This window comes from Vipera ursinii (assembly GCF_947247035.1).
Source record: "Vipera ursinii genome assembly, chromosome: 5".
Lineage (NCBI taxonomy): Eukaryota > Metazoa > Chordata > Lepidosauria > Squamata > Viperidae > Vipera > Vipera ursinii.
This window is the reverse complement of record NC_139518.1, coordinates 80,889,374-80,904,804: the sequence shown is the minus strand read 5'-3', so window position 1 is coordinate 80,904,804 and position 15,431 is coordinate 80,889,374. Positions and strand designations below refer to the sequence as shown.

At 40.8% G+C, this 15,431-nt stretch overlaps 1 protein-coding gene across 1 annotated transcript in view; it reads left to right on the top strand.

The window, feature by feature from the left end:
* Positions 1-15,177, top strand: part of CDH23 (cadherin related 23) — a 375,051-nt gene extending 359,874 nt beyond the window's left edge. Inside the window, exons 52-60 of the mRNA XM_083364767.1 lie at positions 386-642; positions 758-855; positions 2,682-2,802; positions 3,950-4,029; positions 4,895-4,935; positions 5,705-5,765; positions 8,699-8,828; positions 9,750-9,872; positions 14,123-15,177. Of these exons, the coding sequence (XP_083220893.1) occupies positions 386-642; positions 758-855; positions 2,682-2,802; positions 3,950-4,029; positions 4,895-4,935; positions 5,705-5,765; positions 8,699-8,828; positions 9,750-9,872; positions 14,123-14,452 (1,241 nt within the window). The 3' untranslated portion in view covers positions 14,453-15,177. The remainder of the gene's footprint in view (positions 1-385; positions 643-757; positions 856-2,681; positions 2,803-3,949; positions 4,030-4,894; positions 4,936-5,704; positions 5,766-8,698; positions 8,829-9,749; positions 9,873-14,122) is intronic.
* Positions 15,178-15,431: the final 254 nt, after the last annotated feature.

Below are 15,431 nucleotides of genomic sequence, written 5' to 3'. Positions count from 1 at the left end.
TCTCCTCAGGGTCCCGCCGGTCAGGGAATGACGACGGGCGATCCCCAGGGGGAGGGCGTTCTCTGTGGGAACGCCTGCCCTATGGAATCAATTGCCAGTGGAACTCCGGATCGCCCCCGACCTTTGTTCATTTTGCTGGGACCTAAAAACCTGGCTTTTTCAGTTAGCTGGCCTGGACTGAGGGGTTTTAAAGTTTTTAAATTCTAATTTTAAATTTTGGGGCTATTGATTTAATTTTATTTTAATTTTTATATTGTATTGTTTTAATTTTGCCCTGTAAACCACTCTGAGTCCTTCGGGAAAAGGGCGGTATATAAATTGAATTAAATAAATAAATAAATAAATAAATTCTAAACCTGGAGTCTATTGTTGACTTTTCTTAAAGGTAACACAGATGGAATTCTTCGAACTTTTGATCTGTTCACTGCTTACAACCCTGGCTACTTTGTGGTGGATGTCATGGCTTCCGATCTAGCTGGCCACAATGACACTACAGTTGTGGGCATTTATATACTGAGAGATGATCAACGGGTAAAAATCATAATCAATGAGATCCCTGATAAAGTACGGCAGTTTGAGGAGGAATTCATCAGCCTGTTGTCCAACATAACAGGGGCCATTGTCAATACAGATGATGTGCAGGTATGTTTTGTGTTAATGGAACACACGAATTTTCTAATAATTTGTGCTCTTGATCCTTGAGCTAAAGGAAAGCAAAATCTTTGCCAATTGTCTGGTTTTCATTTTCATCCTATAGTTCCATGTTGACAAAAAAGGCCGTGTGAATTTTGCCCAAACGGAATTGCTGATTCATGTGGTGAATCGGGAGACCAATAGGATACTTGATGTAGAACGGTAAGCATGTTGCCTTCCATCCTTCCGAGGTAGGTAAAATGAGGACCCAGATTGTTGGGGGCAATTAAGCTGACTTTGTAATAATGCCGCTTGGGGGTGTGTGTGAAAGCCCTAATAAGCAGGCATATACATAGAATGAAGGCTACTGCTAAGCTTGTAAGCCGCCCTGAGTCTTCGGAGAAGGGCGGGATATAAATGGAATTAAAAAATAAAAAAATATACATTGATAAACAGATCCCAAATTAGTTTAGCTTATGCCAACATGAGCAGACTCTTCTGATTGTAAGAAATATTTAATCAAATCACTTTTCAGGTCAGACAGTTACTTTTTAAAATTATTACCGCATTTCCCTGAAAGTAAGGCCTACCCCGAAAATAAGCCCTAGCTTGATTTTTGGGGGTGGGCCTAATATAAGCCCTACCCTCAAAATAAGCCCTAGTTTTGGGGTGAAATGCATGCCTAAAAATCAAGCTAGGGTGGAGGTGGAAGGGTGGAGCTAGTACTCGGCTGCAGAGGCCTTCTGGAAAGGCCTGACTGCAAAATACAGGCAGAGTTCCATTCCTACCTGCATAATGAAACTGCTCCTTCGGACGCAGAAGTGGACCAGCTGGGTGGGGCTGTCAGTGCCGGAGGTGACAAAAAAAAAGGCCCGGTCTTATTTTCAGGGAAACCCGGTATGCCTAGTTTAATAAAGAGAAGGACTAGGGGTGACATGATAGCAGTATTCCAATATCTCAGGGGTTGCCACAAAGAAGAGGGAGTCAAGCTATTCTCCAAATCACCTGAAGTTAGGACAAGAAGGAACAGATGGAAACTCATCAAGGAGAGAAGCAACCTAGAAATAAGATAAATTTCCTGACAATTAGAACAATTAATCAGTGGAACGACTTGCCTCCAGAAGTTTTGAATGTTCCAACACTGGAAGTTCTTAAGAAGAGATTGGACAATTATTTTTCTGAAATGGTTTAGGGTTGCCTGAGCAGAGGGTTGGACTAGAAGACTACAAGGCCCTTCCAACTCTTATTATTATTATTATTATTATTATTATTATTATTATTATTATTATTATTATTATTGTTGTTGTTGTTGTTGTTGTTGTTGTTGTTGTTAATATAACAACAACAATAATAATGGGTGCAATCCCAAAACAACTGGAGCACCACTTGAACACCATTGGCATTGACAAATTCGCCATTAGTCAATTGCAAAAGGCGGCCTTACTAGGAACTGCTTCCATCCTGGTATCTGTAATACCATCAAACATCCACATCTACCTATCCCATGCCCTTGGTAAGGACTCGATAGGTAGACAAAAATGCCAAATCCAGTCTGAACATCTGGCTGACTGTGCGATGATCAATAATGATGATGATGATGATGATGATGATGTTATTACTGTCTTCTGCACAAAATCTGTTCTCTTGATTTTAGCTGATCCTTCACCACGGATTTTCACTGCTATTATAGATTGCAAACCAAATAAAATCACATATAGATTATTCAGTCTATTTTTTTCTTTTGCAACTTAAATGAGTTTCTGCTTTTGAAGCCTATTGTGTTGAACTTTATAGAACAGGGATGGACAACTATGCCCTTCTACAACCTGTGGACTTCAACACCCAGAATTCCTGAGCCAGCCATGGAATTCTGGGAGTTGAAATCCAAAGGTTGTAAAGAGGCCACAGTTGCCCACCCCTGTTATAGGGTATATATCAATATAGGGTATACAAGGAGGAGATGGTTGATTGCTTGCATAATAAAGAACTTTTTATTTATTAGCCTTAATGATTGGTAAAAATTAAGAAATGTTTAACCATCTTTTCAGAGTCATACAGATGATTGATGAGAATAAAGAACAGCTAAAAAATCTCTTCCGAAATTACAATGTTTTAGATGTTCAACCAGCAATCACAACCCGAGCTTCAGAAGACTTGTCAACACTGCAGGTATATTAGTTAACTTTCTTTATATTACTATATTGTACACCCATTATAGTTGAGAAACTTTCATTCTTCCTTTATTGACATGTTTTATAGATCATAATGAACTTTTTTATTCTTGATTTTCTGCTCTCACATACAAAACTGTTTAGACTTTGACTAGCAGCAATTAAAATCAGCAAGCAGATAATTAAGGGTTGTAAATGTGGTACACTCACTGATCCCTCTATTTTAGTTTTCCCTATGGTTCGTAATTTCCTTGGTACTTGTAGATTTTTCCTAAACAACATGTGCCCTGTTGGGTCATCATTTCAGAGATATTTCCTGACCTAAACAGAGTAACAGAATGACCAAAAGGCTGTAGGAGCAGGACCAACTTCAGATTTCCTACTGGCTTCCCCATTAAGTTTCCCTGTAGAAAGCTTGCAGAAAGCGTTGGACATTTTCCTTCCTTCCTTCCTTCCTTCCTTCCTTCCTTCCTTCCTTCCTTCCTTCCTTCCTTCCTTCCTTCCTTCCTTCTTTCCTTCCTTCCACATTGTGTAAGTTAGCCATTTGTGGTATCCTATTTCAAAAGGTATTGCACTATGATGTGCCCTTTCACCCCATTAAAGGTGATGACAATAGTTGTGGTGGTATGTAGCTAAACATCTTGGTCAATTACTATAATGAACATGAACTGTGTCCTACCCTAAGCAAAATTTCAAAAACAATATTGAGATAATTAAATTATTATATTACTAGTGTGCTAAAAGTCACATATCTTTAGCATGAAGAAGCTAGAAAATATACAGCTTCAAATGCTAATGAAAGCTAATAGAAGTTATATGTGTAGGAGGTATCATCTTTATACATGAAACGTTTATACATCCAGGTCTTAACCCCATTCATATTCCAATAGATGATGTTAAAGGCAGAAGATGGTTAGATGAAACAATTCATACAGATTAATGGAATCTGGCACCAAATGATTAATTGGCCATACATTACGTTTCACTTTCCCTCAGTGTCTTGGAAGTATGATAACCCTCCAGTCAGGGCCATAAGGCAGGTGAAGTTTGATGGCCAAGACTTTTTCTAGAAATTCCAATCCCCGTTACAATGGTTTGCTTTGTTGTTTTTTTTTGTTTTTTTCCCCATTTCTTGTCATTTCTAGATGGCAATAATCATTCTGGCTATTCTCCTCTTCCTGGCAGCCATGTTGTTTATCCTCATGAATTGGTACTACAGAACTGCGTGAGTAGCCATCTGTCCCTGGATGGCAGAATATTTCAAATACCATATATCAAATGACACAATAAAAATAATAATAGTAATGATAATAACAGAAGAGCAAATTAAGCGTTCCCAGAGTAAAGCCAGGGCTTTCTGTGGGATATTGTAGGAAAATCAATATGGTAGCCACATTTCACATAACAAATAGGAGGAACTACAATTATTGCATTGTGGCCACGTTTTTATTATCAGGCTTTCAGGATATTCTTGAGTGGCTTCTTTTAGTGCTCTAACCTTGAAATAGTATTTTAATATTCTAGCCACAACTACTATCCCAGTCTTTTGCCAGTAAAAGGCTAAATAAGATTGGAGCCTACAAAGTTGATAGTTACTGCTCTCTGAAACAAAGTCATTACTGTAGCTGGATAAAGTTTGTGTGCAGTTGGAGAAAATCTTCAGATGTTGTGCTGATCTACACATGATTTTAAAATGATGGCTTTTAGAACAGTTGTGCTACACTAGAAATTGGGACACCATGAATTCTCATCACAGAAACCATCTGGGTGACTTTGGGCCAAGTTGCTCTCTCTGAACCCAACGCACATCAGACAATTGCCTGTTGTGGGGAAAATAGGGGGAAGCAACATGATGTACACCACCTTGATTTGTATATAATAAGATATGCATCTAGTAAATAAACAAATAAGTAAATAAGGACAGTCTTACCTAAAAAAAACTGCCAGTAGCAAACATTTTGTCCTTTTCTATTTTGGAAGAGAGCAGTGGATGAGAAGCCTGATAGAATTCATGTAAAGCTAGGAAGAAATATCATGATATTTATATTCTTGCCCATTCCAGTTGATTACTACTTTTATTTTTTTTTCAGACACAAAAGAAAATTGAAAGCAATTGTGGCTGGTTCTGCAGGTAAACAGTATTGAAAATGTATATTTTTCATCATGGGGAAAATGCTAATTGATGGATATCATAATTCATAACACTGACATAAAAGGATTCCACACTGTTTGTCTCTTTGGTTTTATTAAGCATTGTTTTTCCAACTTTAATTAGACGTAGATTTTCCACAACAATGTATAAAGTGCTGAATTATCCAGTAATACTTATCCTTCAAAAGGCTAAAACAGAATTAGAGTCTATTAATCAGAAATCCACTGTAAATATTGAATAACTTCACATTTGTAATTACAAACCTATTCTTCCCTCCAGGTGACTTGCGCAGCCATTTATTAATTGCTTGCTTAGTTTCTGTTCCTTGTAGCAGGTTTATTATTATTGTTTGTTGTTATTTTCTGTTTATCTGTTGGACAATAGAGAAAACACAAGAATGCAATAAATGTCACCAATATCATCTAGGTGGAGCAAAGTTGCACACTTCAGGTTAAACTGTTAGTGTCGAAGTAACTAAGCAGAGGTTGATCTGTGAAATTTCCTTTGACATCCTAAGAACTGGCAGGAAAAAGATTCACTACTAAATTTTTGGTGATAAGAGTCTACTTTTAAAATCATACTCCAGAATGCTCATATTAAAAAAAATACAAAGAGATAAAACTCTAAACTCTAAACTGAGTCCCTTTGGGAGAAGGGCGGTATAAAAATCTCAATAAATTAAATTAAATTAAATTAAATTAATTGACATAAATTATGCTTGGTAAATTCAATACATTCTGTTTTGCAGGAAACCGAGATTTCATTGACATAATGGATATGCCAAACACAAATAAATATTCCTTTGATGGGTAAGTTCATATTTTAGAAACAAGAGGCCCAAGTTAATTCTAATCTTTGACATATTATGTAGAAATAAGTTCAACTAATATCTTCTCAGCTTACTTGTTTCTGGACAAGATTTAACAATCTCATACAGGACTATTTTATGTATGATATGATTAGAGATGCAGGTGACCATCAGATCATCACTGTCATGGAATGGAATCCATTCCCAGTTAAAGAAATGCTGTCTTCAAGAATATTCTGAGAAAGAAAGGTACAATTAGAACAGGGGTCTTCAAACTTGGCCCTTTTATGACTTGTGGGCTTCAACTCCCAGAATTCCTCAGCCAGTGTGCCTGGCTGAGGAATTCTGGGAGTTGAAGTCCACAAATCATAAAAGAGCCAAGTTTGAAGACCCCTGAGTTAGAAGACATGATCTCTTGTTCTCATTAGTCACATCTCCTGAATCCCCATTAAATTTAAAGGTTCATTAATTGCCTAAGTTGCCTAGTGTGAGAAGGGGTTGAAGCAGAACATTTTGCAAAGAGTAATTTGGAATTTGCTGAGAAAACCCTGACTTTGCCGTTGACCTGAATTCTAGACCCCCTAAGCTACTATTTTTTCAACTTCGTCTGAAAGATAAGCCTCCATGGCAGGTATCTGGTAATAGGTAAAGGTAAAGGTTCCCCCGCACATGCGTGCTAGTCGTTTCCGACTCTTGGGGCCGGTGCTCATCTCCGTTTCAAAGCCGAAGAGCCAGCGCTTGTCCGAGGACGTCTCCGTGGTCATGTGGCCGGCATGACTAGACGCCAAAGGCGCACGGAACACTGTTACCTTCCCTCCGTAGTGGTCCCTATTTTTCTACTTGCATTTTTACGTGCTTTCGAACTGCTAGGTTGGCAGAAGCTGGGACGAGTAACAGGCGCTCACTCTGTTACACGGCACTCGGGATTCGACCCGCCAAACTGCCGACCTTCTGATCAACAAGCTCAGCGTCCTAACCCACTGAGCCACCGCGTCCCTTATCTGGTAATACTAGCCACAGTAAAGTTCCACATACCTCTTCCAGCAAAAGAAATGAAACATGTCAAGTGACTTGCCATATTTAAGATTGTTCTCAAAAATCAGTCTTGCTTGGCTGAGATTCGGCATGCACATACAACACCACCTCCATCCCACTCCCCACCCTGATATATATATATATATATATATATATATATATATATATATATATATATATATATATATATATATATATATATATATATATATATATATATATATGTTTTCTGAGGTTTTCGCGGGTGCCTGTATGTGGATCCTTGGTTTTTCGGGTTTTTCCCCGCGTAGAACTAAAGGTGTAGGCGCAACGTTTCGACGAAATCCCATCCGTCATCATCAGGCTAGTGGTTTCTGCTTCCTTCTTCTGGGAGAAACACGAAGGCAAACAAAAACAGCACAACTCACCAGCTCAGGTCTAAGGCTGGCAGCTGAGACCAGCCCATCCACTCAAAACACACCCCCACCCAATCAGAACACCCCCACCATTCAAAACACACTCCCACCCAATCAGAACACACATAATCCCCACCCAATCAGCACACTTCCACTCACGGAACACACCCCCTCTGGCAGTTTAAAAAAGAAAAACAAACAGCCACATACTTCTCCCAGAAGAAGGAAGCAGAAACCACTAGCCTGATGATGACGGATGGGATTTCGTCGAAACGTTGCGCCTACACCTTTAGTTCTACGCGGGGAAAAACCCGAATATATATATGTGTGTGTGTGTGTGTGTGTGTGTGTGTGTGTGTGTATGTATATATGTATTTATATATATGTATATATATATATATACATACATATACTTGTGTGTGTGTGTGTGTGTGTAAAAATTTTTTTTGCTTGCTAACAAAGAATAAAGGGAGACCGATATGATCATTTCAAACTTATTTGTTCTCATCAGTCAGCCATACCCTTCTGAGATTCGAACCTGGGCCGACTGCATCTTAAGCAGTTTTAACCCCTAGGCCACAGGCTCTTTGTCTCTCTCCCTCTGTCTGTTAGCTGAGAAGCAAGGAAGATATGTGTTAAATGTTTGTTAAGCATTCAGAATACACTTGCTTAGTCCCAGACACGGGACAAATCTTATTTCCTGTTTCAGCCTAGCCCAAGGCCATCTACAGGCAGTCGCCACAGCAGTGGCAGCTCATATATATATATAAATAAAAAATAGGGACCACTATGGTGGGAAGGTAACAGCGTTCCGTGTGCCTTTGGCGTCTAGTCATGCCAGCCACATGACCACGGAGACATCCTCGGACAAGCGCTGGCTCTTCGGCTTTGAAACGGAGATGAGCACCGGCCCCTAGAGTCGGAAACGACTAGCACACATGTGCGGGGGAACCTTTACCTTTTACCTTATATATATATTCATGTACTTTTAATACTATACTATATAACAAAATAACAGACTTGGAAGGGACCTTGGAGATCTTCTAGTCCAACCCCCTTCTCAAGCAGGAGACACTATGCCATTTCAGATAAACTTAAACTTAAAACTTAAACTTAAAAACTTACAGGGTTGGAGCACCCACAACTTCTGAAGGCAAGCCGTTCCACTGGTTAATTGTTCTCGCCCTTAAGAGATTTTTCCTTAGTTCTAGGTTGCTTCTCTCCTTGATTAGTTTCCATCCATTGTTTCTTGTCCTGCCTTCTAGGGCTTTGGAAAATAGGTTGACCCCCCCTTCTTTGTGGCACCCCCTCAAATATTGGAACACTGCTATCAGGCCACCCCCACTCCTTCTTTTCACTAGACTAGACAGACTTAATTCTCTTTATACCATTCTAACATATATTTATATATTTTCTTTAAAAATCCTGTTTTATTGGTGTGTTTTTTTAAACAGTGTTCCAAATTGACTAGAGTTTTATTCTAGCCTTCATCTGTCTCTGACAGAGCAAACCCTGTGTGGCTCGACCCGTTCTGCAGAAATCTGGAATTGGCAGCCCAGGCTGAACATGAAGATAATCTACCTGAAAACCTGAGTGAAATCACAGACTTGTGGAATAGTCCCACCAGGACCCATGTGAGATGATAGCTGCTTAGTATCAGGGTTTAAAAGCCCACCAGCCTAATGGCCTAATAACTCTGTCAAAAGTATCAATAGTAGGGAAAAATTGGACTAATGTGGGCATGAACACCTGTGGGGAACAAGGAGACACAATGTGCAAAATCACTATGCATATCACAATTGTTTTGTGCTTGTGTTAATCGTTGAAGACAACTACAAAAGGTGGAGTATTTTCATTAAAGTGTTATTTTGCACATTTAATCCTTTAAACAAAAACTCTATTTGCTGCAGAAAGTCATAAAGCAGGACTCTTCAAATTTGGCCCTTTTATGACTTGTGGACTTCAACTCCCAAAATTCCTCAGCCAGCATGCCTGGCTGAGGAATTCTGGGAGTTGAAGTCCACAAATCATAAATGGACCAAGTTTGAAGATCCCTGTCATAATGAATAGTAAACAAATTCTTTTTACTATTATACTATGATTCCATGCAATTTAAAATTGTCTTTCCATGTCAGACTTCACTATCCTGTTCTGTCAGAATATTTGTTATAATTTTTGTAAGCCTAAATCCTGGACCAAAGCAGAAGGGTTGTTTTTTTTAGTTCAAAACTAGGATAGTAAATTTAGACCACCTTCAGATCAAAAATGTTGGAAATAATAAAGTTGACTGTAAGATGATATGATGCTATATTTGCTGGGAAACCCAAAGGCTATACACCTCCTTTATTTTTATGTAATTTTATTCAACTTGCTGCAGGTCTCCTTAATAATTAAATTTGACCAAGGAAGTTGGCCGCTAGAAAGCAAGAAGGGATTTATGTGAAAAGTTTCTAACACTTATGGAACTGAATAGAATTCTGAGAGAAGAATCCGTTAGGATCTTTCTTTCAGGCCTGCTGAGACCACAGAAGTCCCTCTAATTTTCTTCTTTTTAGGGAACCTTTGGACGAGGTCCTTCAGCTTCCAAGCCAGAAGAAGACCACTATCTGAGGGCAGCTATTCAGGAATACGATAATATTGCAAAGCTAGGCCAGATCATGAGAGAAGGGCCTATCAAGGTGCGTACTTATGTCATTAATGATCTTAACATCAGAATCTGCAGCTTTCCAACAAATATCATCTGTTGCCGTGTAGGCTGTAAGAGACTTTTGCTTAAAAAGTCACAGGAAAAGAACTATTTTTTAAAAATAAATTGACTCCTCGACACTATTTGGCGTATATTTAGTATAGAACTTTTGAGTATAGGGGAACTTCTCATGAGGATTCCCTAGGCCAGTTAGTTTCAGGTTCAGTCCAAAAAGAGTCCAGTATAATGTCTCCCATTGCCCATCCCCTCCATTTTTCCAGGCATCTCTTTTAAAGGTAGTCTTGGATGATTACATGCGGCTGAAAAGACTGCTTGCTGAGCGGATGGTGCATAAAGCCACCACCAGCCACGGGGACCACTCCTCAGTCTCCGAGGTAGAGTCTGTGTGTGCATGGGGTTCAAGAAAATGTTTGCAGTGCCCACTGGGTTGGAGTGTCTAGTTTTTCAGAGCTGAATCCTTCTGTACATATTATACTGTATGGTGCTTGTAGCACTTTTCTCTGGAGTTCTAAGTTTCCAAGTGCAGAGGTTTGCCAAATATTAACTTTATTTCTGCTCTATTGAAGTCAGGAGTTCTTAACACTCTTCATTTGAACAGGTGAAATGTTATTTTCCGTGTGTGTGTGTGTGTGTGTGTGTGTGTGTGTTACCATTGGTTACCACACTATCCAGAGGTTTTTTTGTCTGCCATGCTAAAATGCCAGAAATTAAGAAGAAACCAAATTAGACAAAAGCAAATGTCTTTTAGATCTCAGTTGAGTGAATATAGGTAAAGGTAAAGGTTCCCCCGCACATGCGTGCTAGTCGTTTCCAACTCTAGGGGCCGGTGCTCATCTCCGTTTCAAAGTTGAAGAGCCAGCGCTTGTCCGAGGACGTCTCCGTGGTCATGTGGCCGGCATGACTAGACGCCAAAGGCGCACGGAACGCTGTTACCTTCCCACCGTAGTGGTCCCTATTTTTCTACTTGCATTTTTACGTGCTTTCGAACTGCTAGGTTGGCAGAAGCTGGGACGAGTAACAGGCGCTCACTCTGTTACGTGGCACTCGGGACTCGACCCACCAAACTGCCAACCTTCTGATCGACAAGCTCAGCGTCCTAACCCACTGAGCTACCGCGTCCCTTCCTTGAGTGAATATGCAGCCTGTCTTTCCCAGGGATTTATGCAACCTGCTGTTGTTCATGTATTGTAAATCTCACCATCCAATAATCCCAGTCAGTTGTGACAAAGGATTGTGGAACTGTAGCCCCAAATAGATAGGATAGGTGTTTTTTGGGGGGGGAATACCAAAATACAAACCTGGGATCTTGATAAAGGATAGAGACACTACGTCCCATTGGATAGAGTCAATATAGAATTGCCAGTAGTTTGAGCCAATGGGATAACATGAGGGCTAATTCTGCAGGTGCTTCATTCTTTGGAAAATTCAATACAAACCCTACGTTGCTGTGTCTTATACTGCTCCTGGATGTCTCATAAATCAACCTCAGAAATCTCAATCCCAATTGCTCTGAGTTGGCAATTCAACCAAGCTAGGCCTGATTTGTCGTTTCCTTGCTTCTGGTCCATCCATGAAGAGAAGGTAAATCATACTGGCTCTGCCAGTTCTGATCGCCTGATCTAATAGGACCAGCCTTTTCTTTCTGCTGATTGTTCCCATGTTTTCTTTTGCATTCCCAGATGCTTACACACATGGATGTCCTGCCCTCCGGCCCTTCCCACCTTATCTTCTTTGATATTTATTTTTCTTTCTTCTGTTTATGATACCAGCATATCAAAACATCCAAGGAACAGATTGCTCTTTTATTCCTGTTCCTCTGTAGGTCCACGGAAAGTGCAGCAAGGGAGAACTGATAGTTAAACTTCATAGCAACACATTAGCCATGTCCCTGCGGTGCTTTTATTTAAAAAGGGAAAGGAAACCTGTGGGCAGACAGTAAAAGCAGGAGAGACTGCTTCACACAGTTTGGAAAGACACCAAAAGGTTGTCTACTAGAGCTGGTTTTGTAGGGTTTAAAGGATAGTTTAATAATAATAATAATAATAATAATAATAATAATAATAATAATAATAATAATAATAATAATAATAATAATAATAAGAAGAAGAAGAAGAAGAAGAAGAAGAAGAAGAAGAAGAAGTAGTTGGAAGGGACCTTGGAGGTCATCTAGTCCAACTCCCTGCTCAGGCAGGAAACCCTAGACCATTTCAGGCAAAGGGCTGTCTGGGTCTCTTCTTAAAAACGTCCAGTGTTGGAGCATTCACAGCTTCTGGAGGCAGGTTGTTCCACTGGTTAGTTGTTTTAACTATCAGGAAGTTTCTCCTTAGTTCTAGGTTGCTTCTCTCCTTGACTAAGTTTCCATCCGTTGCTTCTTGTCCTGCCTTCAGGTGCCTTCAGCTTGTCTCCCTCTTCTTTGTGGCAGCCCCTGAGATATTGGAATGCTGCTATCATGTCACCCCTCGCCCTTCTCTTCATTAAACTACACATACCCAATTCCAGCAACCGTTCCCTATATGTTTTAGCCTCCAGTCCCCCAATCATCTTTGTTGCTCTTCTCTGTACCCTTTCTAGAGTCTTGACATCTTTTTTACATCGTGGTGACCAAAACTGGATGCAGTATTCCAGGTGTGGCCTTACCAAGGCATTGTAAAGTAGGGTATTATTACTTCACTTGATCTTGATTCTATCCCTCTGTTAATGCAGCCTAGCACTGTGTTGACTGAATGAGTTGGAACATCCTCCATTATTGTTGTTTTTTTAAAAAAAGAACATCACATTGACTGAGATGGACAGCTCCAGAAACTGAACAAATAAAATGAATAAATAAAAGCAAAGAACATAGCAGCTCAACCCAGGGCAGCAACCAGCCAAAGGGAAGGCTATGCTAGATACTGCTGGATCACCTACTAAGAGAGAACAACGTTCTAAAGAACATCCAAATTCGTGGGCCTAAAATGGTTCTGGTTCTGGTTAGTTTTGAATCTAATTTGAGATTAGTAAGGAGTATATTTGCAGGCTGAGAACGTGAAGAGGATATAGTACCCAGTCCTCTGGACTGGACTGGTCATGGGCCAAGTCTGGTTTGTTTGTGTTGTTCAGGCCTACCATCAGGTAGAGAGCTACGATGCAGGTTCTTTAAGACTGTTATGTAATAATTTTATAGGAAACAAGGTTTTCTTGCCTATTAAGATTTAAGAAATAAGTGCTCATGAAAAAACAAGGCAAAAACATGTTTAATAGATCCCATTGATGCATTTTAGTCGTATCAGTTGGAAACTCCTTGCTAGTAAGGTTATAGTACCGTATTTTCCGGCGTATAAGACGACTGGGCGTATAAGACGACCCCCCCAACTTTTGAGATGATTTTCAAGATTTTTCGTCTTATACACCAGAAAATCAGCGAGCCCGCGAAGGCACGCCCTCCCCTCTCACTGCGGAGGAAGCAGGGCAGGCTGGCGTCTGGCGGGAGCCGGCAGCGCAGTCCTGCGCACGCGCGCGCTCCCCGGCTCCTAAGGAGTCCTCGGGGAGCCATGGCAGGCGCCTCACGCTCTTCCCTCTTGAAGCAGCATTGGCGGAGCCGTCCGGCGTCGGGCGGGAGCCGACAGGGCAGTGCTGCGCACGCGCGCGCTCCCCGGCTGTTAAGGAGCACGAAAGGGGCTTTTCCTTCCACCCACCCTTTGGAATAGACGCAAGAGCTCCCGGGATCTGGCATTTGCAAGGGGGAGGGGAAGGGGCTGAGAGGCTCTTGGAGGTGGGAAGGGAGAGTCACATTGGAGGGGGGACTGGACTAAGGAGGCTTGAAATTGCTTTGCAAGAATGGGGGCGCTCAATTGATTTATGTACTATTTTCCGGCGTATAAGACGACTGGGCGTATAAGACGACCCCCCCAACTTTTGAGATGATTTTCATGGGTTAAAAAGTCATCTTATACGCCGGAAAATACGGTATATCTGTTTTGAAAGGAAAAGGAGGATCTAATTTTCTGTTGCTTTATAAAATTGCTTGAAGAAAGAGATTCACACTCTCTGCATGTGCAGAGATGGGAGGTACACCTTGGATTCTAGATATAACCAGGATTTTCAGAAATAGCTCCAGCAGGAGTCTATTCTAATTCACGTGGAAAGGCAATATTCTTACTGTTGAAAACAGTGGGGAAATTGAGCTTGAGGAAAAAACCCAAAATATATGCTATGTTGATTTCTATCCTGGTCTTTTTCCAGCTGATCCAGAATGATCTGGATGAGGAGGAGGAGGAGCAAAGGAGCCCTAGTCAAGGGAGCCTTCGCTTTCGGCATCAGCAGCCTATTGAGCTCAAGGGACCTGATGGGATCCATGTGGTCCACGGTAGCACAGGCACTCTCCTAACCTCAGACCTCAACAGCCTTCCTGAGGATGACCAGAAAATACTAGCTCGCTCTTTAGAGGCACTGACTGCTGAAGGTGGGTCCTATTGTGACAGAAACGCTCGTACCGAATCGGCCAAATCCACCCCTATGCACAAGATGAGGGAAGTGATCATGGAGAGCCCACTGGAAATCACAGAGTTATGACTAGAAGTGGCATCCCTGGTTTAGCCCTCCAAGGAATCCTGGGCCTATGTGGACTCCTGCAGCAGGAGGAGCAGCGGACTAAAAGACAAGAGAAGAAAAGAGGGCAGGGTCACCAATGCCAGGCCACCGCCTGTTCCAGAGTAAATCTAACCAAGATAAGACATTCTTTTGTTACAAGCGGTCCTGAACAGCCTAGCTCCAGGGATAAAGGTTCTCAGGACCCAGACGCTCAAAAGATTTGACTCGCTCTCTTAATTTTGTTTTCCAGACATATAGTGTTTCAAATAAAAGCTGTGGGAAGCCCTGGGATATAAACCTAAAGCTAGAATTGCAATAATCATGGTGCCATGTTCCATCAGTAGGGTCCTTGACTGGATCCATGTGTTCTCCTACCACCACGGTAGCAGGGAATGATGGCTACCGAGCGAATGCAGCTAAGATGATTCTACGACGATCCATTTGGTCTCACACAATAGTTGTGTGATCAAACTTCAGGAAGCTCCATAAATCTGTTCAGCATTAATCTGTGTTGTCATATTTCCCGGAAAAGAAACCTGAAGCCATGTTTTCATTTTGCTGGCTTACAAAAAGAGTTCAGCAACCAAGCAGAGTGACTAATTAAGGTTCTGGATGTCAGAGTGTTGGTGTGTAATTTTTTTTTCTTCTTTTATTTCAAACAATGATGTGTTGAGAGTTTTTGGAATGGTCTGTTAAAGGAACCAGAAATACATTACACATGAATTTGGTTAATCTGTGTGTACTTTTTTCCATCCCAAATGTCACGTTAACCATTTTGACATAGGTTTCATAACTACTTTAGACTGAATGCACACACCATGTCAGGTGAAAAATCAGAATGATAATTATATTCATCAATAAAAGTAACATATTCCTAAGACTACCAAGGAAAGGAATTAAAAGTGTCCCTTATGGATTATGCAGCAATCTACAGTATATATAATGAACTAACACCATTCTG